General features: G+C 46.9%; 1 protein-coding gene and 1 long non-coding RNA gene across 2 annotated transcripts; both read right to left on the reverse strand.

Moving 5' to 3' along the window:
• Positions 1-10,726: 10,726 nt before the first annotated feature.
• Positions 10,727-12,295, reverse strand: LOC122380670 (52 kDa repressor of the inhibitor of the protein kinase-like). Its single transcript, XM_043364036.1, has one exon. It carries the CDS (start codon positions 12,293-12,295, stop codon positions 10,727-10,729), a length of 1,569 nt encoding a protein of 522 aa, XP_043219971.1.
• Positions 12,296-22,316: 10,021 nt separating this feature from the next.
• On the reverse strand, positions 22,317-25,556 carry LOC122380690. Its single transcript, XR_006256365.1, has 3 exons — positions 25,394-25,556; positions 24,422-24,601; positions 22,317-24,002 (listed from the first exon to the last, which is right to left on the reverse strand). It is a non-coding gene; the product is annotated as an uncharacterized LOC122380690 (long non-coding RNA).
• Between the last annotated feature and the right edge of the window lie 1,892 nt (positions 25,557-27,448).

A 27,448-nucleotide genomic window follows, 5' to 3' on the forward strand; every position in this document is an offset into this window, starting at 1 on the left:
TTGTCTGTCAAACAGCAATCGACGACGGGATCCTTTCTCATCATCTCTTAAACCATCGGTTGTCAATTCACCCACCCCGTTTCCCTAAAAATAGACGGTCAGATTTGGCCTGGGTCTTTACGACCCCTCTAGATTCGCCAGAGACGGGCTCAGGTCGCCGTTATTGCACCCGTATTAGTGTCTTAAAGGGACTGTCCCACCTTCTAAAATGTTGTTAAAACCAGTTAAATTGTGCCCGACTTTATAGATTGGATGACCAGGAACACGGTTCTGGCATTTATTTTTCATTAAACATCTTAGGCTTCCCATATTCCAAACACAAACTTTCAAATATGTGACGTCACAGCCCAAAATTACCTCCTTCCCCAGGCCACATTACTGTCATAAAGCTGATTCTTTTTACTCTGTAGGCACCACAACAAAGTTCAGACCAAGTTTTAAGCGATTTTTCAACGAACAAACCCATTTAAATCAGAATGACTAAACGAGGTGACGTCACACTAACGGTCGCTCCATGTTGAAGATAGGGCCTTGCGCAAGGCCCATTTTCAAATGAAGGGAACGAATTTCTTCAACACCAAGAGGCCGCGGGGGTTGCAACCTAGATAGATAGTGGTTTCTGAACCTCGCCGTAAACTTGGCTATCTCAACTCAAACCCCATGTTAAAGGTGGGATAGTCCCTTTAAGATACAGACAGCTTCAACCACGGACGTCGGACGGGGTGATCGTTCTACGAATGTACGCACCATCCAGGCCTAGGATGATCGAGGTTTAAAAGAATGCAGTCTGTAGATCAATCAACATAACAATGGTGGTATGCAACCACATTAAAATATCTCCCCCGCTCCCGCAGCGTTCCAACGCCCATCCGTTATGCATTCGCCTTATGTGTCCGCCGAGCCGGCTTGCCTCCAATGACGTCATCGGCCGGCCAGCGGTGTTCAAGGTCAAACGGCTGGTGTCCTTACCTGGAGTTCTATAGCCTTGAGGCAAAGATGGAACAAGGTCACACACTACAGAAGACCTGACCTAAAGGAAGCTGCATGGAAAAAGCAGGCAGAAGTCATGCCGAAAGAAGTCTCGCAACTGCAGGGTGGTTTAAGGGTGTTTAACACGCGCAGTGGAAGGGTTGCGAGTACTACGCCCAGTGGAAGGGGGGGGGGCGGATGTCGCCCCCCCTAAGATCTCAGCTCCCACTGGAGCTAGAAAGACGAAATTTGGAGGGTAGGTGGGGGCCATGGGGAACTCTGTTGTGTGTAAATTTCATGACCCTAGGTCAATATCTTCAAGGTCAAATGAGGTCAAATGTAATCAAATCTGCCATATTAGCGACTTTTTTGCGTTTACACGCCGATAACTCAAAAAGTTACCGGCCGATTTTTTTAAATCTTTCACTATACGAAAGAGCAAACATTTGTGAGTATGTATGGTGAATTTCTAGATAATCCAACAATAAATATGGCAGTTAGAAGCCTGCTAAGGGAAAGATGTCGCCGGCTGAAGCGGCATCGGCCGACGCGGGAAACGCGGCAATCACAATTTTGTGTTTACACACTCATAACCAAGTTGTTACCGGCCGATTTTCAAAATTCTTTGACCATATGATTGCCTGTACATTTTTCAGTCTTCTCACCGAATTTGACGCGAATCTAATCTAATCAGCGGTAAGGAGCGCGATGTAAAGACGGAACCGTCCCGCCCCGGCACAGTCTACAATTCAGGCGGCGCGTAACGGCTAGCGCCGGCCGCCGCGCCGCCGCGGCGGCAGGATGTTTGACTTTACACCGCTATTACTAGAAAAGTTGTGAACCGATTTTCTTACTTCTTGCACGAGAAGATCAGCAATTCAATTCTGGACAGGTAGCCGAAATTTCACATTGATATTATGCTTGCGGCGCGAGTTATTGGCGAAAAACAGGAGGGGTGGGCGAAATCCGCCCCCCCCCCCCCACTTCCACTGCGCGTGTTAAGACAATTTCACGCGCCTGGACAAACTGCCCAAGTCCTGGTCCAGACAACAGGCTTTCACACAGGGCGATATACTCTCCAGAAGTTCCAGTTCCTCCAAAGGATCACCTACCACAGGCTACAGCTAGTTAACAGGGAGGTGATTTTTTAAGACCATTTAAAAATATTTCTTTTACGCAAGACTATATTTTTGTATGAGCCTGCCTTTGCTGTCACTGCCTCCAATACTTTAAGAAAATCTATTGTATTTATTTTGACCTCTGCCTATTTCTATTATGTAGTTACTTATTAATTAGACAAGAGACTGTTAATTGGCTCAATAATGATGTTTGGGATGTTTTCGTATCGTAACATGGGCCCTGGAACGGGGAGGGGAGGGGGGCAGTTGCCCTCAAACATGCGCCATCCCTCAACTTTGACGGGAAAATGTACTAAAAATAGTTTTTTGGCATTGACATTTTTTAAGTTAGTAGCCGAAATCCGAGAAAAAAACTTGAATTTAGGTAGACAATTTTCTGTTGGCGGCGCCTTTGCCTCCCTCGAGTTGAAAATAAATACTGAGTCCCTGCCTAATACGGAAAATATTGCGCTTGCCGAGTCACTTTGCTACTCGTCTCCGTTTCGTGCACTTAGTGACTTCACTTTCGTGACATTTTGCTCTATTGCACGAAGATCACCCAGCTTTTACCTTCAATATTTCTTTTTAGTTATTTTAATTATTACTACGAGAGGGCGCTAACGCATCCGCTCGTTAAAATAAAACAGCTTTCCTAGAAGTCTACAAAAAAAAAAAACTGAGCATGAAGAGAAACCTTGGGGACGCTTTACCTTCCGAATTGAGATGTTCAGTTGATGGGTGGACTCCTTTGGCGGCGCTGGTCCCGGTGACGCTGGTCCACATGACGGCTGGAGACACACAACATTCTACAAAGTCTTTTCCTGGTATCATCTCCGCTTAGGCTGAAGATATTGACCAATGACCATCAAATCAACGCAACGATGGCCTCATGTTTGCCATCCACCCAGACTACTGGTGGGTAGTACACGATGGACAAATCAACTCCTGGTCGTCACATAAACCAAGCGCCAATAGTGCGCCCCAAGATACCTATAAGCAACAGGTAGGTCGGATGTTTTGAGTAAAGCCCTGGTGACGTCAGAGACGTCTCTCATATGAAGAATTTCGCCTATAAGGAAAATATTTTACAAACGAAAATTTGTATTTTTTGGGAAAAATACAATCTTTCAATTTATCATGAAACTTATATAATTTAATTACAAAACTTGAAAACCTGTGAGTGTTTGTCCCAACCCCCTTCTATACCTTTGGTCACGTGACTGCCATGATAAACTTTGCGTTTTGCAATGTTATGACTAAAACAGAAGTAATAAATGTTAAAAGTGTATTATTTATGATTTTTTTTAGGCAGCAATCGTTTTATTATATTCTTAAATTATATACAATATGCTGAAAAGAGGTCACCTGATGTTACCAAATTGTGCTCGGACAGCATCTCCTTGAACTTCGATTTTGAGTACTTTGTACCTACATTGAGGTAATAACGGGCGTTTTTAGTACTCTCAGACGCCGGTGAGGGCCCTCAGAGTCGTCGGTGCGGGGCCCTCAAAAGTCACCGGTGAGTGGCCGTCCGATGCGAAGGTCCCGTCTTAGGCCGTCAGAGGCTCCGGCGTCGTTGAGCCCTCAGAGCCGCCGATATATGGCCTTAACCCTATTAGTGGCAGGCTCCTGGCTACCCCTATTAGTGGCAGGGGGGGGGGGGCTGTTTACGACCCCCTTGATATCTCGAGATCTAACGGGCCGATTTTAAAAATTCAAACGGCATTCGATTTCGCTCAACGTGATGTACATTTCTAAAAAATAAAAATTAAAAAATGTCAATAGGGGGGTAGAGGGGGGTAAAAACGGGCAAATTGCAGATACATTTTAGACTGTTTATCACGGCCAGGTTTCTGAACCAATCTTAACGCAACTTTTGCCGATCGATAGAGAATGAACCAGGAATTCACATGGATCCTAAAAATATGCATTTTCAAAAATCATAGGCGGATACAGATCATTGAGATTGGGATAGGTACACAAAAAGTATAGTAAATAAGGTTTTGTTGGTACTGTTTCTAAAAAGGGTGGTAATGGTCTTGTTATGTTACAATTTTCTTATGAGAGAACGACTACAATTGTATTGGTCATGCATAGGCGGTGTCAGGGCACTTATGTTGGGAGGTAAACCATAACCCCCCTTTTTGGACGCCTGGATCCGCCTATTATAGCAAAAACGTGTCAAAAGAGGATGCACAATAACTTTGTATATGTTATCACATGATACCTTTCATTCACTGTTCGTAAAACTGGTGCATACAGTTTTGATCATACATCAGCATACATCAGCATCGTGATCTTCGCCCAAATGACTCGCTTCACGAATAGGACCCCCAATTCCCCCTGATAAAGGTATGAACTTGAAATTTTCAGGGAATGTGCCCAATTTAGTTTTAGGAAAAGTCAGAAAATTTCAGCATCGTAGCTTCAGCGGTTTCGGAGATATTCCCGAAAAACCTGAGGGGTGGATGAAAACAACCCCTTTGCCACTAATAGGGTTAAGAAGCACTGGTTTGGGCCTTTGGAATAGAGTTGCAAAATTTCCCTACCGCACTACCGGCATGCCGGTAATTTTTCACTACCGCAGGTTTATTCGTGGTATCTGGCATGTCTTGCCAGTAGCATGCCGGTATTTTTGATTTTGTGCAAAAAAAAATATCAACAAATGATTCAAACTTTGGACACTAAAAGGCTCTCAAATTATAGTGACAGCAATATTAGCCACTGCAAGATTCATTTTGTGGTAGAAGTTCCATTGCTAAGTGTAGGGGTAACACATGGACCTCAGCATTTCACAGGCTTGGTTATAATTAGAAATTAGAATTGTCAAGAATTTACTGTGGTCTATAAAAGGAAGAATACTCATTCATGTTGCAAAAGCAGTAGCATGATAAACTAGTAAGTCTAATGGTAGGTAATACGTATAGCACAATAAAATAAATAAATGTTCATGACAACATTCCCTAGGGGAAAAGGCAGAATCAAAACACCAAAAAACACAATGTTTGGAAACTGGCCTTGAGTCCTGAGATCATGAGATGTGGTCTGAGAAACTCTACAAAGAATTTGACACTGAAAATCCAGCTGAAAAGGCAGGTGTTAGGTAGCCCTGAGCTTGACTTTGGTCCCATAATTAAATGAAAATGGATTTGAACTGGCATTTTGTTTGTCTTATCTTTACAAGAAAACACATCATGCAGGCAAAATTGACACAAAGTGGCGCAAATAATTAGACAACCAATGATTTACTTTTAAGATTTTCTCTCCCCTAATGAATGGATGTAATCTGATGACGTAATATTTATTCATATAATCTTTTGGTTGAATAACTGAAGAGAAATGAATTTCTTTGTAGTGGATTACACTACAATGTTGATTTCATTATAATTTAATATCGTGTTGGATAATTTTTATCAATACAATCATTCACGAGGCAGTGGCTTGCAGCCGTTAAACTTTTTTTGCAGCGTTTTAATCAGCTGGTTAAAAGCCTCTGTTATGGCGCATCTGTTTCGAAATCGATTACCTTGTGTTTGTTCCCGCTTGAGGTTGGAGAGGATGGAAGATATCGTTTTTATACATATTATTTGGTGACTATTCTCAGGACCAGTGAGTTATTAACACATTTTTTACATGAGTCGTATCTTATTCACGAACCAGCAAGCCATAGTGGATAGGAAAAAGTAGATGTTGATCTCGCTTCCTCAGTTAGGAAGATGGCCGAATCTGTACCTGTTTACCTATGTTTTGACCATCTAGATTTTAAACATTGGCTGGTGCCTGCAACATTTTAGGAGAATATGGAAAAGTAGAACACCTGTGAAATGTAAATGTGATTACTTCTCACTGTCCAGTCTTCAAAAACACATTTCAGTAATTCAAGTCCTTTTTGTCCTCACCTTTTTGATGAATGTAATAGTTTTTTGTTGGCAATACTTCTTTGATTACAGATGATATTTTAACAGTTAAAGACTGGAATTGAGTTTCAAAATTGTGGGTATTTGTGGGGTCAACTCAGCCAAAATCAGCCTGCTGGTATTTGTGGTTGGACGATGGATGGATGTTGGGTGGGAGGGGTACTGACTACTGAAACTGCCAAAAGGTGGCATCTCTTGCAGGGGTAAGCTAGAATCAAGAATGCAGGTTTTGTAGTATGCCGGTAATTTGGCGGTTTTTTTTTTGCTTGGGGCGTAGTAGCTTGCCGGTATCCCAGAAAATTTTTGTGGGGCGGGGCGGTGCCGGTAGCAGCCTTTGGGGAAAACTTTGCAACTCTACTTTGGAACTTCATTCAGGGGTGTCGGTTGAACTCAGAGGTGGCAGTGTGGGGCCCTCAGCTGGGCACCGCTTTGGGGCTTTCACAGCCGCCGTTGAGGGCCCTCGCAGGCGCCATGGTGGGGGCCTTCAACCATTGGTTTAGGGGGTCATCACAGGCGTGTGTGGAACCCTTAGAGCTGCTGGTCCCTGATAGGCCGGTAAGGGCCCTCAAGAGGCCGGCAAGTAGCCCTCAGAGGTCGCCAATGGGCCCTGAGAGGCCGGCAAGGGGCCCTCAAATGCCGACAAGGAACAATAAAAAGCCGGTGTGTGGCTCTTATGGAGAGAAGTGTGGCTATTGTGTGGCTATTCAGAGCACATAAGGTGTTCTTTCGAGCACTGTGGGGCCCGTCTGAGTCGAAAATGCCAGCGTGGACCCTCAGCCGCCAATTGGCGTCGCAGGGCCCCTCGGGCCCGAGAGGCCCCCTGATCCGATGGGGTATGTGCCCCCTGCCCCCCCCCCCTCCGGTTGCAGATAGAGGATGCAATCGGCGGTGCGGGACACAACAATTGCAATCGTTCCTTCTCCCGTCGCGAGGTCGCCCATCCGACCCATATATCCCAAGATTGTCAACCCTGGGGCTCGGGTCGGCAATGTATCGGCAAGGAAATCAGCTTTAGGTGGGTAAAAAAGTTATTAAGAGTCATTAGTTGTCGTTACGTTCAGTAATAGCAACGATAAAGTGCCAAATGTACCCGACGTACGGCTTGGAGCCGGGCGCCGCGCGGTATCCACCAGTGACGTCACGCTAATGCTTAGCGACCGGTCCATTGGAAATTGCGGGATGATTTTACCTCTCTTATACGGCCTTGGGTGTCCTGTGTCAGTACTCCTTCGACCGCCTGCAACCTGATGGGCCATCTTGTTGTGCAGAGCCGTTGGAGTCGCGCCTCCCATGAGCGTATGTGGCTGATGCCACAGCTTCGAACGCTGTCCTGAACCGGGTGGAGTCTTTGAATAGGACATCCACGTCATGCACGGTATGGAGGGGATTGCGGAAGATACTGGAAGCTTCAGAAGCATCATCATCATCACCATGTATTGCGAAAAGCAGTCATAAACAGGATATACACTCAGGGTGATGCAAAGGCACGGAAAAAGTACTCCGTGCTTATATCGAGGCACCGCTCACATCACCCATACATGCATATTGCATACTTCACATATCAGATACGCCAAACGTCCCTTTCACACACGACGTACGCCCTCCCCGTCCCCGCTGACCCAACGTGTTCACATCGCGGCAGCATTTTCTGAAACGCGCGTTCTGCGCAATCAGCGCTTTTACAAATATTTTTGGTGAAGCATCGCATCTTGTGAAACCTCGTTCACGCCGTTCACGCCACCTCACAATGCACATACACTGCTAGGGGCTGTCCTCTTAGGCCTTAGCAATACTTGAGCTCCGTTGTAGATGCCAGACATGTTGGAAATCCCGTCGAAGCCCATTCCTCTAAACTTTCCTGTGGGAAGGTCCAGCGGGATAAGTGTAGGTATCCTTTACCATGTATGCGATTGATTTTTCCGATGTGACGTTATCTGAAGTCTCATTAGAGCCAACAAATTCCTCGTGCACGGGGAGGTTGCTGTCGACATACCTCAAACAAACTGTGTCCTGCTCCATGGTTCACAGTACTGTTCCCAAAAGGAGCAGGCTGCTCCTTTTGGGAACAGTACTGTGAACCATCGACTAGCACCAAGGCCATATATAACTAGTATATAGACCAGTATAACGAGTTTTGGGGCGACTAACTGAGCGAGCGAGAGGGTGGGCCTTGCACGTGCGAAATTGCGAGGGGGTACCTCCAACTGACTTGCGCACGGCACCCTACTAACCGGTCTCTAGTGATGTGCCAGCATCACTTTTTCTCACTGAGAATAACCTGACAATTCTGACTGAGGATAAGTGGGAATTTCTGGTTATGCCATTTGGGGCCAAGGGAGCTCCGGGCTGTTTCTCACGTCTGATGACCGAGGTGTTGCGCGGTCTGCTCGGACACGGCGTGACCGCGTACTTGACGATATTATTGTGGGAGGCACCACGATAGTCGAGCATTTGTCACTGTTACAGGCTGTCTTACAACGACCGAAACAGGCAGGTTTGACGGTGAAGAGCTCCAAGGTGGTCCCCTGTCGGCGTCGCATTCGTTTTCTTGGTCACATGGTCTCAGTGGAAGGTCTTGAACCCGGCCCCCGCCGAAGTTAGTTGGTAGCACTGCTGCTCCACGGCGTACATTTCCTACCAGCCCATAGGGTTTACATGTTAAATGGCCTGTTTTCGGCGAGCGATATCTCGGTCAACCTTTGAAGGAATCAATGGTTCTTAGTCTCAAATGATAGATCGATGAATTATCTATCGACAATTCCTCTACCATTTTTCACGAAACCCAGCCGATCTTCTACGGCGTACACTGGCGGTCGCAGCCCAGAGAGAAAGGTGGGGCCAAAGTCCAAAGGCACAAACCAGGGGGATGCAGAAGGCCTTCTCAGCATTGTCAAGAGGGCCTAAGTCGACGGGTCCGAAGATGCCATTGCTTTCTACCAAGGTATATTGAATGGTTAACTAGAAAAAAAATAAACTGATCAAAAATGTTTTAGATGCCAATTTAAAGCTCTCCAGTCTAAGGCTAAGAACGACAAGAGGCACTTGAAGACAACAGCTGGAACTTCAGCTGCCAGTGTGGAGGGCTCAATGACGGGTGTAGGCCTTCACGAGGTTTATAGGGGCCGATGTAGCCCTCAATCCTCGGACACATTGTGAAGCCGTCAGCGAGGCCGTTAGCCTGGACCCTCAAAGACCGATGTGGGGCCTTACTGGCAGGCGTTGGTCATCAGATAGCTGTATAGGAACCAATAGAGAAGCTTAGTGTCGTCAGAAGCAGGTCGTAAGAGGTATTGCTCGGTCAGTGTTCAAAATACGTATAACACATTTCATTCAAATGTGATCGCTGAAAACAAGATGTTTATCACCTTTCCAGTACCTCACATGACCCTTAACCCTCGCCCGCACATGCCATTTTCCCATCCTAGAACGCACATGGGGGGGGGGGGGTTGCCACCCCCCCGCGCCATTTCGTTCCTGTTGGAGATAGAGCTTAGCGGTAAAGACAAAAAAGATTCTTTGGGAAGAGACGAATCCAATGATACCCAGTTTTACCTTCTCAGGTCATTCATTGACCTTCCAGGTCAGGTCAAACTAAAAAATGTTGCTGTTTTGGGTCACCGTTGGATATCAAGTGCGCTGCTTATCAAATACCGATGACGATGCTGTTTTCTGGTGCCAAGCCAGCTAGAACCTCTTTGTCACACTACTCGACCAGAATTTTGCTGCTGAGGTCATTTCAGGTCAAGTTAGGTCAAGGTCAATTATATGTGTTTGTATGTCTGTGTGTGTCTGTGTGTATACTGATGTGTGCACCGATTGTTTTTGGGTCCATATTACATGAAATCATGATCTGAGAAGCTTTTACCAAAAATGCAGTCAAAAAACTTCACAAAAAGTAAATTCAGCTTGCCTAAAACGCAATTATCTTAGATGACCTAGGTTGACCTTGACCCTGACCTTGACCCCTGTACATCGTCGAACAACATGTTCCATGATAGGTGGGAGGTAAGACTGGCAAAAAAGGCCGAAATCAGGGTGTCAAAAGCTCACAAGGCCCATGGCAAACGCAAGATGTTGAGAATTGGTCATTTGGGTCATGACATGACCTGAAAAACAAGGTCATATCTCCGAAACCAAAAATCACAAACTTGAAATTTTCAGTGGACGTCAAGAAAGGATAGAGGAGCAGCTATACGAAAAATCAGCTTTCTAGCTCTAAAAATGTTGAGTGCAGAGCAGAAAGACTACCTGGGGGGGGGGGGTGGCAACCACCCCCCCCCCCCCCCCATGTGCGGGCGAGGGTTAAATGCAGGATGCAGAGTCATAAGGCATAAGTTTTTTATTCTTCCATCGAATGAATAGAAATGGAGAAAGATACGCGATGAACGATATGTGATTAGGTGTGCTAAGAACGGAGGCTTTGCGATTCACTGCTTTTGGAGATCCAAGTTAAAAAAGCAGGCATAAAAAGTCTGCCGGCGCCGTTACTACCGCTGCTGCTACCACCCCCACCATTCAATTTCTCCCTGTTTAAACATTAAAAGCATTATGCAAGGTACACAAATGCATCGTTTACCAGGAAAAACAACAAATAATTGGTATGTTTCTTGTTTTTATTTTAAGCAGTGCGACTAGGGTTAGCACACACCATCTTGAAACTTTTCCTTGGTAGCGATGAAATGTGACTTCAGATGCGTAGAGCGTGGTTTTGTCCGTATGGATCTACAGGCGCAGCAGGAAGTTGAGTCGCCGAGACCCTGCAGCGGCGAACCGGTCGACCACCTTGCCGTAGTCTGGGAGCAGGTCCCGGTGTGTCTGAATGAGCACCAGCGCCTCGAGGCGCTCTTCACGCATGCTCGCCCTCAGAGCAGTGAGGGTCCGAGTCACTTTTGAGAACGTTCTTTCTGCTTCTGCGGTGGAGACGGGGAGCACTGCCAGCACCCGCAGAAGAGCGTGAATGCCAGGGAAGACGGTCACCGGGCACTCATTCAGCGCCCCGATTGCCGTCCCTGGGGCCTCTGGCCTGCTCTTCCACATGGCTTCCCACACTCGAAGCTCAGCCTCTAGCTGAGACTCTGTCACACCCTCTAGGAGCTGCTGGAGCTTGGCGTGTGCTGGCTGCAGCAGCTTCCATTCAGCACCGCTCCTCGCCAGCCGCCTTGGGATGAGGACGCCCAGCCCTGCCACCAGGTTGACATGTTTCCCAAAGCGCAGCTCGAGATCCTGGAGCACGTAGTCAAGGGCTGGGATGAATGCGTTGAGACGGTAGTACTCAGTGACGCTATCATCATCGTCACCGGTATTTCCCCTGTGCGCCGATCTGCTCACGAGACGCGGCTTTTTCAGCTCCACATGCAGCTCTTGAGCTGCCGATTCGACTCGTTCCATCACAGAAGTGAACTGTTCTTCACTGGATTGCCGTTGCTCTTTTATGACATGCTTCACGGCGTCGATCAGGTCGAGAGCCTTCATCAGATCAGCTCCTTGTTCTTGGAGGGAGGCAGCCAGGGGTTTCAGTATCCCGGCGAGGCGTTCTGCGATGAACACACCCACAAGGAACTCTGTCTTCGAGATGGTGTTCAGGACCAGCGTCGCTTTTGAGCTGGACCGGCTGTCGTCCCAGGTCGCCATCGCTTCGAGGGCACGGTTGATGGCCGGCAGCTGTTCACAAAAGCGCTGAACGGCGAGGTGGCGCTCAACAAACCGTGTGTGACACAGCTTTACCAGCTTTTGTTGACAGGCATCACCCAGAGCTTCCTTGCGCATCGCCTGGATGAGATCGCCCCTCTTGGCACCGTCCGTTAGGAAGGTGATGGCTGCCTCCATGGCATCCAGTCCGTTCCTCACGACAGCCACTTTCCTGATGAGCGACGTTGAAAGGTTGACTGCGTGAACTGCGCAATGGAAGTAGTCCGCCAGAGGGGCCTTTTCTTTTACGCAGGCCGCGACGCCGACTTTTTCACTCGACATCGACGCTGCGCCGTCGTAGCACTGGCCCACCAGCTTTGACATATCAAGACGCAGGTTCTCAACCTTTCCCACAAGAACTTTGGCCAGGTTAGCTCCTGAGAGCTTGATCTCGGTCGCATCGGAAGACTGTCGGAGTGTGGTCATCACGTCCATCAGGGCGATGGGATCCTCTCTGATCACGAATCCGTCGTCAGTTGCATCGACGTACCGGACGACCAATACCATCTGTTCGCGGTTCGCCATGTCTGTGGTTTCATCGGCCATGATTGTCCACATCCCACTCTTGTTGACTTTCTTAACGATTTCTTCCTGCACCAGCATCTTCACGTCATCCAGTATTTCATTTTGAACGCGATTACTGATGTATTTTGCGTTGTCAGGGCATTCTTCAAGGTGCCTTTTCAGCTCGAGGTCTCCACTTCGAAGGCGGAATCGAAGGAGAGCCCGGAAGTTGCCATCATTTTCAGCTGGCGGAATGCCATCGGTGTTAATCTTGCCCTCATCCCGGTGGCCACGCAGTGGCACGTTTTGAGAAGCTGCAAGCATGACTGTATCTACAATTGCGCTCAGAGAAGACCTGTTTCGCTCTATTTCCTTTTTGGTGGCTGTCTCGATCACCGATGAGATCTTCAGTTGGGGTTTTTGCATTCGAGTGATGAACTCCGCTGCCCTTGCCGCGTTCAGGCTGTGCGACGCAGACCGCGCGTGTACGTCCAGAGCCCCATTTTTTCCCGACAGGTCCGAGAAGTCTGTCAGTGGCCGACTGACCAGCTTCCCTTTCGAGGATCCGTGGCCACCCCGCGCACCTTCCCCCTCGTTCACATTCTCGCCAAACAGAACGCAGACACTGCACCAGGCACCCGAACAATCAGCTTTGCGGGACACTGCCAGCCAGCTGTAATTCTGGAGATGGTGAGGCAGGAGATATCGCGGGCGACGGACTCCACCCTTGTTGTGGAAAGAGACGGGGCATTCACTTTTGCCAGAAGGCCGCCATCTCTTCGTCAAACCAGCCAACTTCTGCTCGTCACTTAGCTGCTTCCCAATCATGTGCCCAAAGTCGTTTGGCAGGTCATCACCGGCGACGGCAGCCGTCTCAGAGGAACAGCCAGCGTTAGGCTCCGTCTCCGGAGGGATGGAGCGCTCTCCGGAACAGCCAGCGACAGGAGCCGCCGTATCCGGAGGGACGGAGCGCTCTCCGGAACAGCCAGCGACAGGAGCCGCCGTCTCCGGAGGGACGGAGCGCTCTCCGGAACAGCCAGCGACAGGAGCCGCCGTCTCCGGAGGGACGGAGCGCTCTCCGGAACAGCCAGCGACAGGAGCCGCCGTCTCCGGAGGGACGGAGCGCTCTCCGGAACAGCCAGCGACAGGAGCCGCCGTATCCGGAGTGACGGAGCGCTCTCCGGAACAGCCAGCGACAGGAGCCGCCGTATCCGGAGGGATGGAGCGCTCTCCGGAACTGGGAGCGACAGGAGCCGCCGTATCCGGAGGGATGGAGCGCTCTCCGGAACAGCCAGCGACAGGAGCCGCCGTATCCGAAGGGACGGAGCGCTCTCCGGAACAGCCAGCGTAAGGCTCCGTCTCCGGAGGGATGGAGCGCTCTCCGGAACAGCCAGCGACAGGAGCCGCCGTATCCGGAGGGATGGAGCGCTCTCCGGAACTGGGAGCGACAGGAGCCGCCGTATCCGGAGGGACGGAGCGCTCTCCGGAACAGCCAGCGACAGGAGCCGCTGTATCCGGAGGGATGGAGCGCTCTCCGGAGCTGGGAGCGACAGGAGCCGCCGTATCCGGAGGGATGGAGCGCTCTCCGGAACAGGATTGCAGCAGAGGTGGTGTGGTTGACGGATCTGTGAATCGGATAGAAAGGAAACAGTTGTTTGAAGGACGGAGTCTCATAACTGTAAAATGTAGTGTCGTAGATAAATACCCCGCGGCCAACATGTCGCATGTTGCCATCTGTTGCAGAGGTAAACCATTTACGATGAGGTGTGGGCACACACTCACATCTTATTGTTTAAAAACAACGTAAAATACGCACTGTTACGATACATTTGGGACCGGAGGTTCATAATTCATTCGCTACGTAAATATGCAGACATAACAAACTAATGTCTAGGTAGGCGGGGCTGGGGGCGGCGGGCAACACGGGCAATGTCACGGCAGGGTAGCAGACACGCCAGCGGTCGGCGACGAGCACATCTCTCACGACTGCCGTGCCGGGCCCTGTTACACGGCACGCCGCTACCCGACGCCGTCAGGTAATGGCGCTCGTTTGGGTCGGATCTGCTAGTGTGGACAGGGTCATGCTCTACTGCACCGTTGCACGTTGCTACCTGCGCTACCAAGTATCAGGGGGGCGACACGGCTATTCGCGCAATGTATTAATTTATGGGCCGCGCGGGGCCTCGCGATGACGCGGCTGGAGGCAACTGCTCAGCGCGCTAGGATACTTCTGGCGGGGCCGGGCGCTGAACGGTGTGCAATGAATGAGTTATGGTCGGGCAGACAGAGATGAGGTATTGAATTTGAATTGACATCAGCAATCGGGTGGGAAAGGAGAACGTTTCTAATCGAGCTTGGGATGGGGAAAGCCGAAAATATCACGATCGGCTCTGGTCAGACAGGGCCGGGTGCCGTACCATGTGTTGTATATTTAGGCGGGCAGACAGAGATGAGTTATTGGATTTAAATTCACCTTACCATCGGTTTCTGGTGGGGTTTGAAGACGTTTTTAGTCAAGCTCGGAATGGGGCAACCCACTGGCGGATCCAGGGGAAGGCATTTGGGGCAAATGTCTTCCCCCACATTGGCAGCGCCCGAAATCGCTTTTCGAGAATAAAAGAAAACTTCACAACTTTTCTGAGGAAATGTTGGTTAATCACACTGCACAGCAGTGCGCAAGGAATCGAAATCCAAATTTTTAAATTAATTCCGAGAAATCTTTTTGGGGTAAGCCCCAGCAGTGTCCAAGACCGCTTCCTGGATCCGCCAGTTGTGAATAAGTCACGGTCGATACCGAGCTTCGGCGGGACCAGGCGCTGTATACGAAGAGGTGGACAGACACCTAGCCCCACATCCTACTGCTATGCCCGTGCTTCTGTGGGTGAAGCACTAAAGCATCACGGAATCCCACAGGACCTGCGAGTCGACGAGGTGGCCGCTTTGGCCGCCGGGTACTGCAGCTCCCTGGAGTTGCCTGGGACCGATGGCAAAACAACAGCTCCGGCGGTGCCCCTATGGGCCGTAGTAATTAGTGAATTCCCGTAATGTAGACATCATATCCTCAATGATCTCCATTACCATTTTATATTCCTAAACAGCATGACAGAATAATTATGCTTGCCTACGTTCAGGCATTACCTCTGATGGTCATACGCCCGGTACAACATGTGTTGTCTGTCAAACAACAATCGACGACGGGATCCCTTCTCATCATCTCTTAAGCCATCGGTTGTCAATTCACCCACCCCGTTTCCCTAAAAATGGACGGTCAGATTCGGCCGGGGTCCTTACGACCCCTCTAGATTCGCCAGAGACGGGATCGGATCGCCGTTATTGCACCCGTCTTAGTGTCTTTAATACTATGACAGCTTCGACCACGGACGTCGGACGGGGTGATCGTTCCACGAATGTAGGTACGCACCATCCACGCCTAGGATGCATCGAGGTTTAAAAGAATGCAGTCTGTAGATCAATCAACATAACAATGGTGGTATGCAACCACATTAAAATATCTCCCCGGCTCCCGCAACGTTCCAACGCCCCTCCGTTATGCATTCGCCTTCTGTGTCCGCCGAGCCGGCTTGCCTCCAATGACGTCATCGGCCGGTCGGCGGCGTTCAAGGTCAAACGGCTGGTGTCCTTACCTGGAGTTCTATAGCCTTGCCAAGTATTAGCGCTTGGTTTCAGTGGGGAGTAGGCAAAATTGCCTTTTCTGCTCACGCGTCTATATGGAGACCAAGCGGCGCACGGTCTCTCGGTATGAATATTATTAACTCTAATATCTGACCAAACCAGATACAGAAAAAGCTGCACTGCAGCTCATTAAGCAGAAAATGGCAAATAAAATACAAATAAAAATTATCCGAGTTTTTCAACTTTGTAAACTGATTTAGCTTACTCAACACATTCAAATCATGCTGCATCATACATGATAAAGATAAAAAAGGCACATGGATGATAGACTATACAGAGCTTATTGGATCAGCACTCAGACCAGTGTCCTAAAAATTACCAGTATGGGTGGCCACTGGGCAGTGACATCCAAATGAAAAGAATTTCCCACTCTCACCTCCAATTTTCTAAAACAATTTTTCACTCCCATTTTTATCAATAAAGAACATCTGCATTTATATTTGCTGGGTGCCTTTTAATTACTTCCATATGTCCTTTAACTATCTTGTAAAGCAGCCCCAACATCATCAAATATTCACATACCTATTAATTGATGATCCCTGCTTTCCACTCTTTTTTGTGTCCCTCTGACTCCCAATTTCCCACTTTCAGCCCATTTTGCAGTGAGGAATATCCCCTTGACACCCAGGCCAAAATATAATTTTGGGATGTTGACTCAGAGTGTTATAAAATCAATCCCTTTTAGTAGAAAAGTGGAAGATGATGAATCAAAACCATGACTGATCTTAAGCAGTCAAAATTCCAGAGCCTGTGTATTGCTTTGAAAACATGAGCACTGAATTTAACAACATATTTAGTCCTCCTCACCAATGCATTGTCACTCAGTGATTTCCCAACTGAAACACATTATAAGCTGACAACGGGCATTTATGCAAAATTGCTGGAGGAGATAAGTGTGGGTAAAAGATAAGTTCTCACTTGTTAGAAGCTGTCAATTACTCTAGAGAAAATGTGAGACTCGGACATACCTGTCACAACTCCTCCACCAGCTTCAGGTGTGGGACATCCCACATCAGGCAGGGACTGGGCTGGACCAGAGGACGAGGAGAGTTGATGGGCATCTTCTGGCAGCGCACGTGCGCTAGCAAGGAAACTGTATGTCAGATTAGTGTTTGAGTTATATTTGTTCATTTAATAGCTATTTCTAACAACATCAGACCTTCCAAACAAGCACTTAGAATATAAAAAATACCTGCACGACACTTAATGACATCAATCAAAATGTATTGCAGCTACCTACAGTACCAGCCACATCTGTCATCAAAGTGCAACCATGACACTATGCTGCATAAAGGGGCTCCTCTCATCTTTCATAACTTTACTACATGTATCTTAGTCCAAATGGCATGACAGATTGAGATCAGCAATTTTTTAATGTAACCTGTCAGGCTGCGCAACGCACACACATGGAAGAGGTTATACAGGGCTCCCTTACAGCGAACGCTTTGGAAGTAATTTCTCTAAGCATAAAATAGGCGGACTGGCGACGGGCGGCTCTGCTTCTGGTCTGCTGGCTGGGCGGTCGGGGGCGGTGGTCGTGCCTCCTACCTTGTAGGGAACTGGGAGAGGTGCTTAGAGATAAGCGCTTGTCGCTTCTGCACCAATCCGTGTAAATGTATGACTGTGAAAATGCTTCTATAAATAAAATATGAATCAATCAATCAATCAATCAATCAACGCCATTTTGAATAAAAAATAGAAAATTTCTTCAAACTAGTTTTTGACTGCAAACTGCTGGATGGCAATAGGTCTAACAAATTTAAAATAATTAGGTACATACCGCTTGGCCTGAAAAAATGACTTGATAGTTCGCTGTTTTTCTCTAGACCTTTTCATGGTAGACACGTGGGACACATACCTCACTCAAATGAAAAGAATTGTAATGATGCGTGTGACAGCACCCCGCTCCTGATCACTGTAGCTCAATGTATCAATCCTCGACTTGGCATTGACCAGCATCAACTCAAACTCAAACTGTAGTTCAAGTTAACACACACAAGAAGCACAGCACGCACTTTACGCTATAAACCCTATAAACCAGGAATGAAACTGATGCGTCGTGTTTGGATACGATATGGATGCACCACAAATGATTTGGCAGCATTGTCGTCGAAGTTTTTTATGTTTTAATCTACTTGTTTTTTTAACGTAACGTTGGATTGTCTGTTAGCGCCCGAGCTATGCAAATAAAAGAGCAAATTCAAGAGAAAACAAGTTTTCCATACTTATATGAGGTTCACAAAAAGGGGGGCCAAAAGACAGTATGGCCCCACCTTTCTGGACCAAAGGGGGGGCCATGGCCCCCGTGGCCCCCCCCCCCCCCTGCGACCGCCTATGACGGCGTACAGGGTAAAGATTTCTCTGCACGCCAGCACCCGCGATCCGCCTCTCCGATCGTCGGCGCGCGGTTTTCGGTAGCGCAGTCGGTAGAGTATCGGGCTACGGATCCGAGGGTCGTGAGCTCGAATCCTGGGAGTGCCGCGTGATTTTGGCTAGAATTGAATGTAGATTCTTGAATGTTTGCATAATCAATTATTAATAGCTAATTGAATGTATCTGCCCACTAATCGGCCCCTAAAACCTGTTTATTTAAGAAATTTAAGAAATGAATGTCACGTGCGAGTCACGACTGCCAACCATAAGCGCTACCATATACTAGTTTGAACTAACTTTTTGCTAGTCCCGACCACATATAGTAGGTTTTCTAGTAGGTATACTAGAAATTCCTACCAAAGTTCGCCCTACCCTTCACTCAATATACCCTGCTTGAACCTGACCCGGAGAGGGTGGAGGTGATCCGGAACTGGCCTCGACCGGAGACAGCGAGACAATTCCTGCAGTTCACCGGCCTCTGCAACTATTACAGCGACTTTGTGCCGAATCTTCAACAGCTGGCGGCGCCACTACACGAGGTCTCGGGTAAGGCGCGTTTCTCCTGGAATGTAGACCGAGAGCAGGCATTCGTGAGACTAAAGGATGCCCTCTGTCAGGCCCAGGCCCATGTCACTCCACTTTTGATGACATCATAAGGGGGCCTCAAGACAATAATGGCGTGGTGCGCCACAATCGCTTCCAAACTTCTTGCCAACAGCTGCCATTTTTGAAAATATTATTTTGAAATAAAGTTACAAATAATAAAAAAATATTGTAATAAACTTATTAATCATATCAATACGTTATCTAAAAATATACTGAAAAATGATTTATTTATAGTAAAAATATAAGCTCGATGCGTTTTTACGTTGCTTTTCTGCTACTGCAGAGGGTTTTTAAATCGCCTAATCTTCAAAACCGGCCATTTCTTAGCATATTGCTGCTCTTTTTTGTCGCTAGAAAATTAGTTGGGCTTTCGAGTGACATCAACGATTGAGCAATATGTGAAAAGTACCATCAATAATCTTCAAATGAAGTTTGTCATTTTTACGTTGTTAAGGAATGGAGTACCCCTTGCGAGCATCAGGGATGACGTCACTCAGGATCTGTCTCTGATTGGTCGGCGGGGGAGTGACTGTACCTTCTATATATGGCCTTGGTCAGGCCACTACGCTACAGCTTCCAGACATGACCAGATAATTCGAAATAAGCACAGATGCCTCGGATACGGGGCTCGGATGTGTCCTGTCGCAACGTACGGAAAGTGGAAGAAAGCAGGCTAAAGAACGTTGGGGTGAAATATCGTGAAGGGGATAGAGTTTTCATGAAGGTACCGAAACGTAAAGGAATGCCGGGAAAGCTCCAGACGCGCTGTTTTTTTTTTTTTTTGAATTTTGCATCCCGGTTGCACTAAGGCATACCGGGGAGGGGAAAGCCAGACGCGCTGGGATCCGAGCCCCGTAGTAAACAGCATATTTACGTCTGGACAACGAGTTGCGGGGAAAAGTGCTGACTTTGTCGCAGTTTTAGGAGCCGGTGATTAGGCTGGATTTTTGGGTTACTTTTTCGTTCCGATTCATGTATTTCATAGTGTTTGGCTTTTGAATATTTTAGTTCTTTCATATTAATATTACTTGCCCTACAACTTTTGTAAAAACGTTTCATTTTTTTATAAGCCGACCGTCAGAGTCCTAAAAATACATCAGCACTACAATCATTGTAAATAAACAAATGGAGCAAATGGAGCACCGCTTGGCTCTGTTCCAAGGCCCTTTTCAAGTTTATCTGGTGGTTTCCGTACTCTTGTACGTCGTTTTGTTGGATGTTTTTGAATCCCTTAACATTGACGTATATCATATTTAAGAAGCATGTTGACTGAAAACAATCCCAAGTATCAAGGAGGCTGACAGAGGTCCTGACCCTGACTCCTGAGCAATAACAATATCAAGTTGAACTTGGAAGTTCAAGTTATGAAATTTTGGTTGATTAACCCAAGTTGATCGGGCTCACATATCAGCAAGAAAAAGTAAAATTAAAAGAGCTCATCATTATTGGCCGAAAACAAGCTATAATTTTGCAGGAGATCTTGGATCAATACTGAAGAGCACGCTGAGCAGTATCATGCCAGAAAATGTTGACTAATGAGTGCATATTATTGAATGATAACTTACAACAACAAGATAAGTTAGTGCTAACTATCATGTGAAAAATCTAGAATGAATGGACTCAGGGAGCTTTACTATGATTAGATGCTATGCAGACGGTAATGTGCATCAGGTACTCAGTGTCTGGCAAATGAAACATGCGATCATTCCATTGCTACTGGAGGAGAAAGCTTGGATCACTAAATCCACTTTGTTGATTTTCATGTTAATCATTACTGTATTTCTTGAAAAAAGGATTGTAGTAAAATTGTCAATGTGACAATCCATGCAACGATGTTATCATATGTGTTCATTAGTCATTTGTGATAGTGATTGTTGGTCCAATATACAAGGCAAAGCTTCAGCGTTTTTTTCTTCTGTGGATGGCCAGCAGTGACTCAGAACTTAGAAGTATTAGTTTTCTTCACAGGGCTGGGAAAAAAGTACTGAGGGTAATTTTCCACCAAGGAACTTTACTTTGACATGGTATGAGATGCAGGCACAAGTGGGTAGGTGCTTCGTTCCTATAGTCAGTAATTGTGTAGGTTTAGTTGGGTTAGCTTATATTAGGTTTTAATTTGCCCCAAGTGTCCATAGAAATGTGACCTGAACAGTGCGCATACCTGACTAACCCAACAGCTGACCTAACCTCAATAGTCAATCATCACACATATTTGCAACCTAGCCAAGACCAGGCTGGCACGGTCCGCCGACATCAAAACAACGGTGCGTCAGCTGATTATTGGTCCTCCGATTCAGGAGAAATTATTAACGCGGGAACGCCGGCGCTAAATAAAGGCGGTAGGATTCACGGCTTCGCATGATCGTGTGCAATGTTTTTTATAGTATCAAGCGAGGGGTATTGCCGGAGTTTTGCAAATAAATATTTTGCTCTCAGTTTCGCTATGCGATCGTGAACACTTTATTTCATAGATACGATATGAAATAGGATAAACAGGCAATACCATAGGCCAACCCAAGGCTATGTAGGAATTAGACTTCGCATAGCCATGGACATTGCGAAGGAAGGTACTCGCCGATCGTACCACGATACCACGGGCAAGATATCAGACTTTTGGGAGTTTTGTGTCGCTGGAATGTATTTTAAGTGCTAAGAAGGAAAATAATTCAATTAAATGATGTCATGGACAATTGACATGCCATTCCAAGCATATATTTGCCTGGCTTCGACAACCAGATAGCCAGGCTTATTTCACGAGCTTCTAAAGAGGTAGTGGATTTAATATCGTTTCTATTACATTTGATTGATAATCCTACATATCAGTAAAGCTGCCACGTTATCATTCTCGGCGAGCGATTACCGGCACATCGTACCAATGCCAATGCAGCGTCGAGCGTCCGATGGTTTGCGATAGGAATTATAACAATAGTTTTAAACTAGCGCTTTTTAGAACCACGGACCGAAATGGTAATTTAAAGAACCTCTTCCCCTTTCAACTCACCTGAAAAAGCTGCTTTCGTGTACCACCCAGCAACCGTTTCGTAGATATATCAAAATGATAACTGGAGGCAAAGATTATCCTCGGCCGTGCCCATTTTGGAACCAACCCTGAGAGGCATAACTAGGCGGCGGAACGAGCCGGGCGGCGGGCACCGGGGCACCGTGCCCCCTTTACTTTTGGCATTTTAACATTAGCCCTATGGGCGTTGCACGGAAAGAATGGGACCAAAAGTCGGCAGTGCCCCCCCCCCCCTTAATTGAAGGTGTTCTGCCGCTACTGCTGAGAGGCCGTGGAAAATCGCTTTTAAAATCAATGCCTATTTTATGATCTACCACGATTCGTGGGGCTGACTAGTACCGACGGGGATCCCACAAACACGACGGTCACATTCATTAAGCATGATGTAGGTACGGCGTAAAGCACCACAACTCACTCCAAAAGCGCAACCTTCTGAGATATCTTATATTTAGTTTCAATGCTGGTACTGGTGCAGTTTCAATGCTGGTACGGGGACCAGCAGTTGCTACTGTACACGAATCCCTTGTCTAGCCGTCTGTCCTGTCCAGTAACAACCGATAACATTGATATCGACAACCGGTCCCTGTACATAATAAAAACATAAAAAACATTGGGACACAAACAACTGGAAACTGTTGGTACTTTCGCGCATAGGCGGCGGAACGGGGAGGGCACCGGGGCACCGTGTCCCCCTTTGATTTTGGCATTTTAACATGGGCTCTATGGGCGTTACATGGAAAGAATGGGATCAAAAGTCGGCAGTGCCTCCCCCCCCTTCCCCTTAATTGAAGGTGTTCCGCCGCTACTGCTTTCGCGTACGTAATACAACGACGCTGGCAATCAACAAGTTGCAACATACGCCCGAGATAATAAGTTTCAGATAACAGCGCCGGCCAAGAGGTGCGCCGTCCGAAGGCTCCAGTTGAGCTGGGCGCAGGTACTAAATAGGGAAATCCTACATTCATCTCGCCGCATTTAAGCGCACCAATCGAAAGACGACAGCGTGACCGCGCTGACAGGCAATCAACCTGGCCACATAAAACTAGCTAGTGCAAGGAAGATGTCTATATAAACCACTGGACCATGCAAAGTGTTCATGTAAATAAAATACGAGTAAAGATGACGCGTTTGAGGGCAGACTGGCCAAACAGTGACGTTACACGCGGATCTCAACACTGCACAACCCATTCATCAAAAAAGATCTCGTGGATCCCTATATACGTCATAACTGGCCCTAGTACGAGGGTATATAGCCATGGACGTAAATGGCCGGCTTAAGGCACAGGATCCCAATTGTCATCCCCATTACGTGGTCCCCAGAAGTCGCCAGGCCGAGAGCCAATGGCCTTACACGTGCACTTACATCTTACACGTGCCGACAAAGGTGACACAATGAATCAAATAATGAGTCCGTTAATAAGCCTGCCTAATTCTGCATGTAGACTGCTATTTACCACCACGGCGGAAGGCTAAAACGCATCCATACAGCTCAACATAGGTGTCAATTTCCGCCGGGTTGGGGGTGCTCAAGCTCTCTAAATTCCCCTCCGGCTCGGCTGGCTTGGCTTTGGAGCCCCAACAGACGGTGCGGGTCAAGGTCACCGCTAAGGCGGCGGCGGATTTGCTGCGCCCGGGCAGTGGGCACTGGGCACCCTCAATTCGGTGAAAATCGACACCCATGCAGCTCAACATGACAAAACGCTGCATACAAGCGCACGTCCTCGCATTTAATTGACGCATTTAACTGCGTCACTAACCTTGTACACTGTACAACACTGGTGAGATGACTGTCCGAAGGAAACTGCCGACTTTGGCTGGCAACATTCAGGGTTGGTGACTTATGTACTGAGTTCGGCTGGCTGACAGCGATGTGACTTCAGGACCGGTTGATGAACGGGCCATCCTAGCCCCATACTACAGGAGCCCAGCTGGTCTTGGCAAGCGGCGGCGACTGGACGAGGCTGGACCCCTACTACAGGAGCCCAGCTGGTGCTGACGAGCGGCGGTTACTGGACGAACGGATCAGCCTGGACCCTATTGCAGGAGTCCGGCAGGTCTTGGCGAGCGGCGACGACTGGACGAGGCTGGAGTCCTACTGCAGGAGTCGAGCTGAGCCTGCCGAGGAAATAGTTCACCTTTAACATGGGATTTTAAACTGAGATAGCAGTCTGATAGAGCAGATTTGCGTATGCCTTAAATTTGAACCGTTTGAGATATTCACCTTTTATCAGTGAATATTGGTCCTTAAATTCATGTTCTAGTGCTCATTTACAGCTAGCAGAAACCTCTTCAACACACAGTGGCCAATCAGCGATAAGAGCACTTACAGGAGCAGAATCCCTTGCAGCTGATAGGTTGTTCAGCTGTTAGTGTTCATAACTTTAATCATTAAAATAATGAAATCCCTTTAGAAGAAGTGTGTAATTCCAAGTCAGAATGCATTTAAATTTTATTCATCACATTTTTAACACATCTTTTTAAATTCTATTCATCAAATTATTCACAGAAGGTGAACAATTTCTTTTAACACTTACCTTGCTTCAATGGTGACATGTAGTTCTTGCAGCAGAGAAGGCACAGCATTTGGCTGCAACTTCAAATATTTACTTGTTGCTATCAATTATTCAGTTTTGAAATGCATACAGGTACAGCGAATCTTGGGTTCTCCTGTAAGAATGCCGACGTCACCGCAGAAGTTCATCCAGAGCTTGCGCCTGAAAAAGGGCCAGGTTTAATATATGAGTGAAATGAAGACTTTTGAATCATTTTATTATTATACCATAATCACATTTTGCCTAATTTGTAAGAAATAGGTTTAGGTTAGCAGAAATAGGTAAGGTTTTGACTAGACCCCCTGGGTCACAACAGGGGATGACACCCATGATTGGTGGGACCACCAGGCACCAGCACTGGCATAGTCCGTTCTGACCACCGCACACCTATCAGCCCGAGAGTACACCAAATTGCATGTCAAAGCTCCATTAATGCTTTTTTCAATTTTGGCCATCCATTTTGTTGGGTCCATCATGTCCATCACCAAGCCACATTTAAAATGCACTATACTACATCCCCCACCACCTGACCACACCAGGCCAAAGCCGCACCGCGCTACACAAAATCCGCACTGCACCAAGCTAAATCCACGCTACACCCAACCCTCACCAGCCGGACAAGCCAGCACAGACGAGATCTTGTCGAAATTGCCATGCTTTGCAGAGTGCATACTGGCCTACCTGAACCTCACCTTACCCAACATATGAGCCTGACTGTCCTAAGCACTGGGAGCTCATTGAGACCAGGCCCCACAGGCCTAGTGGCCTCCTAAAATCTGATTTCCATATGGTAAGGTGAGCTAGTTAAGAATGGTGATCAGATATCGAACGCGAGACAAGACAGCAATGGGCAGTGGGCGGTTCATGCAACAATAATCATGTTTCCTTACCACAAGTGTCAAAGCAAAAGCAAAAATGGCTACCTATCAAATTCAAATTTCACTGGAACCTCACCTGCATGGATCTTAAGTGAAAGGTACATCTTGATGCATCTGCACGAAAGATACATCTTGATCCACTCATCTCAATCTTGTTTTTCTGCATCCAGGGCATGCAACACTTCTGGTATTTTTGGCACAACTTACTCGACTGCTGAGCTCAAATGCAAATTGCAATCACGGTCATAAATACTATTTATATACACTGTGATAAATACCTACTGAATATTGAATCGCAATGTATATTCAGTCGATGTACCCCTCGTTCGATGTCTCTCGGACGACGAAGATTGTACGTCGTCCGGCCAATCCCGTTCTAGGTAAACGGGGGCTCGGCTGCGATTATGGAATATGATTGGCCAAACGGCGTAAGATCTTTGTCGCCCGAAAGACATCGAACAAAAGTAATGTCGCTACTGCGCCATTTGTTGCATCAAATTCGCCCCATAGAAGCACGTGTTAACTCTCTCCCATAGGGCCCTGGGTAAACTCTCTCCATAGGGTCCTGGGTAAACTCTCCCCTTGTCTATTTTCTTTAAACGGGGATAGTTTGGACAACAAAATATTTTCGACCTCATAAAAAATAAAACTTAATTTTTGATGTACCTCATTGATGCAAAACATCAGAAAAACATTAGAAATTAAGTCAAAGAAACCGATTGTTTATAAATGGACAGCTGACGGCATGCCTCCCGTGTCCCCTGGCTTGAAGCTTCGGCTCCGTGTTACCTTAGTATTCTATGACCGTGGCCAAGACCTGCATAGCAGTAGCACCCAGTTATAGGTAGGTACTCACCCTAACTCAATCTTACCTGCTAACCTTCAACTTGCCAACAGTTAGCTCACCTTGCCAAGCTGCATCCAGGGAAACAGTCAACTGAGGAACTGGCTCATTGGGTGGTTGGTGTGAGTCTGTGCGTTTAAAGTGTTTCTTCTCTGAAGCTGCTCTGCACTGCTGTATGTCATGTTAGATGCTCAGAAAAATGTGGGAAATGATAACTAAGCCAGGTACTTTAGTACTTTGTTAATGCTTGAGAGATGAACAAGTACAAATCCTGTGGGACACAGCTATGAGTTAGGTGCTAGGTGAGTATGTTATGTGAATTGTGAATGTGCTGGTTCCCTGTTTGACTGTAGTAAGTATACAAACAAGCACAGGGTCACAGTTATATTCAATCTCCACATAAACATACAACAAAAACGGCCATATAGCCTCACTCCGAACACACCACAAATAACTTAAGCCTTTTCAGGCACGAAAATGCTTTGATTTACAGGACAGGTATACAACATATCCTCTGTCCTTGGGGATCTTGCTGCCAAGTTGAGGTACGATGACTGAACTTCAGGATTGATCAACATTTTCTTCATAGCCACTGCTTTTATACGAGAAAGACTTAATGCTTGTTTATAAACTGCGTTGAAAATTTAATGATCCACCTTCAATTCTGGCATGAAGGCACAAATAAAATAGTTCCCTCTCCTCTTGGCATACACAAAGCAAAATATTTAATAACTTTTAGTGGATGGACAAGAGCAATTAGCATAGCTTTCCCTCAAGTTAACTTCTGGCACTGATGAATTACACTGACACCTCTGATCCAATAAGATAAACTTGGAATGTGTAAACCTGCCTAGTCAATCATGCAACAGACGAACTTGAGGTCAACATGATATTTTGCTATAGGTAGGTATACACTATACATCAACGTTACTTTGCAGTTTGGGGCAGTTTGGAACCTTTTTGCTTATTCGCTTCATATTTTGTAACAAACGCGCAAAAATTGCAATATAACAGCACTATATGCTTCTTGACAAAATGCAATAGATGTAAAACTTAACCCTGATGGCATTCATTCTTAGTTGAAATGTAATTACAAAATATTTTGTAGTAACTATTGAATTTCGGCTGAAAACAGTGCACGGTTTAAAAAAGAATCATTCCCATGACGGTCCATTCTTGCGGTCCTGAAATCGCCACTATTTCCGGCCTCTCCAACGCAACTCGTTGTCCAGACGTAAATATGCTAGTAAACAGTCGTGTGTCATGGAGGCCAAGGCCGTATACATA

Source organism: Amphibalanus amphitrite, unplaced genomic scaffold (assembly GCF_019059575.1).
Source record: "Amphibalanus amphitrite isolate SeventyFive unplaced genomic scaffold, NRLGWU_Aamphi_draft 000104F_arrow, whole genome shotgun sequence".
Lineage (NCBI taxonomy): Eukaryota > Metazoa > Arthropoda > Thecostraca > Balanomorpha > Balanidae > Amphibalanus > Amphibalanus amphitrite.

Coding starts and splice junctions, on each gene's coding strand:
- LOC122380670 (XM_043364036.1), bottom strand. CDS start 12,295: ATGCTGGTGCAGGAAGAAATCGTTAAGAAAGTCAACAAGAGTGGGATG.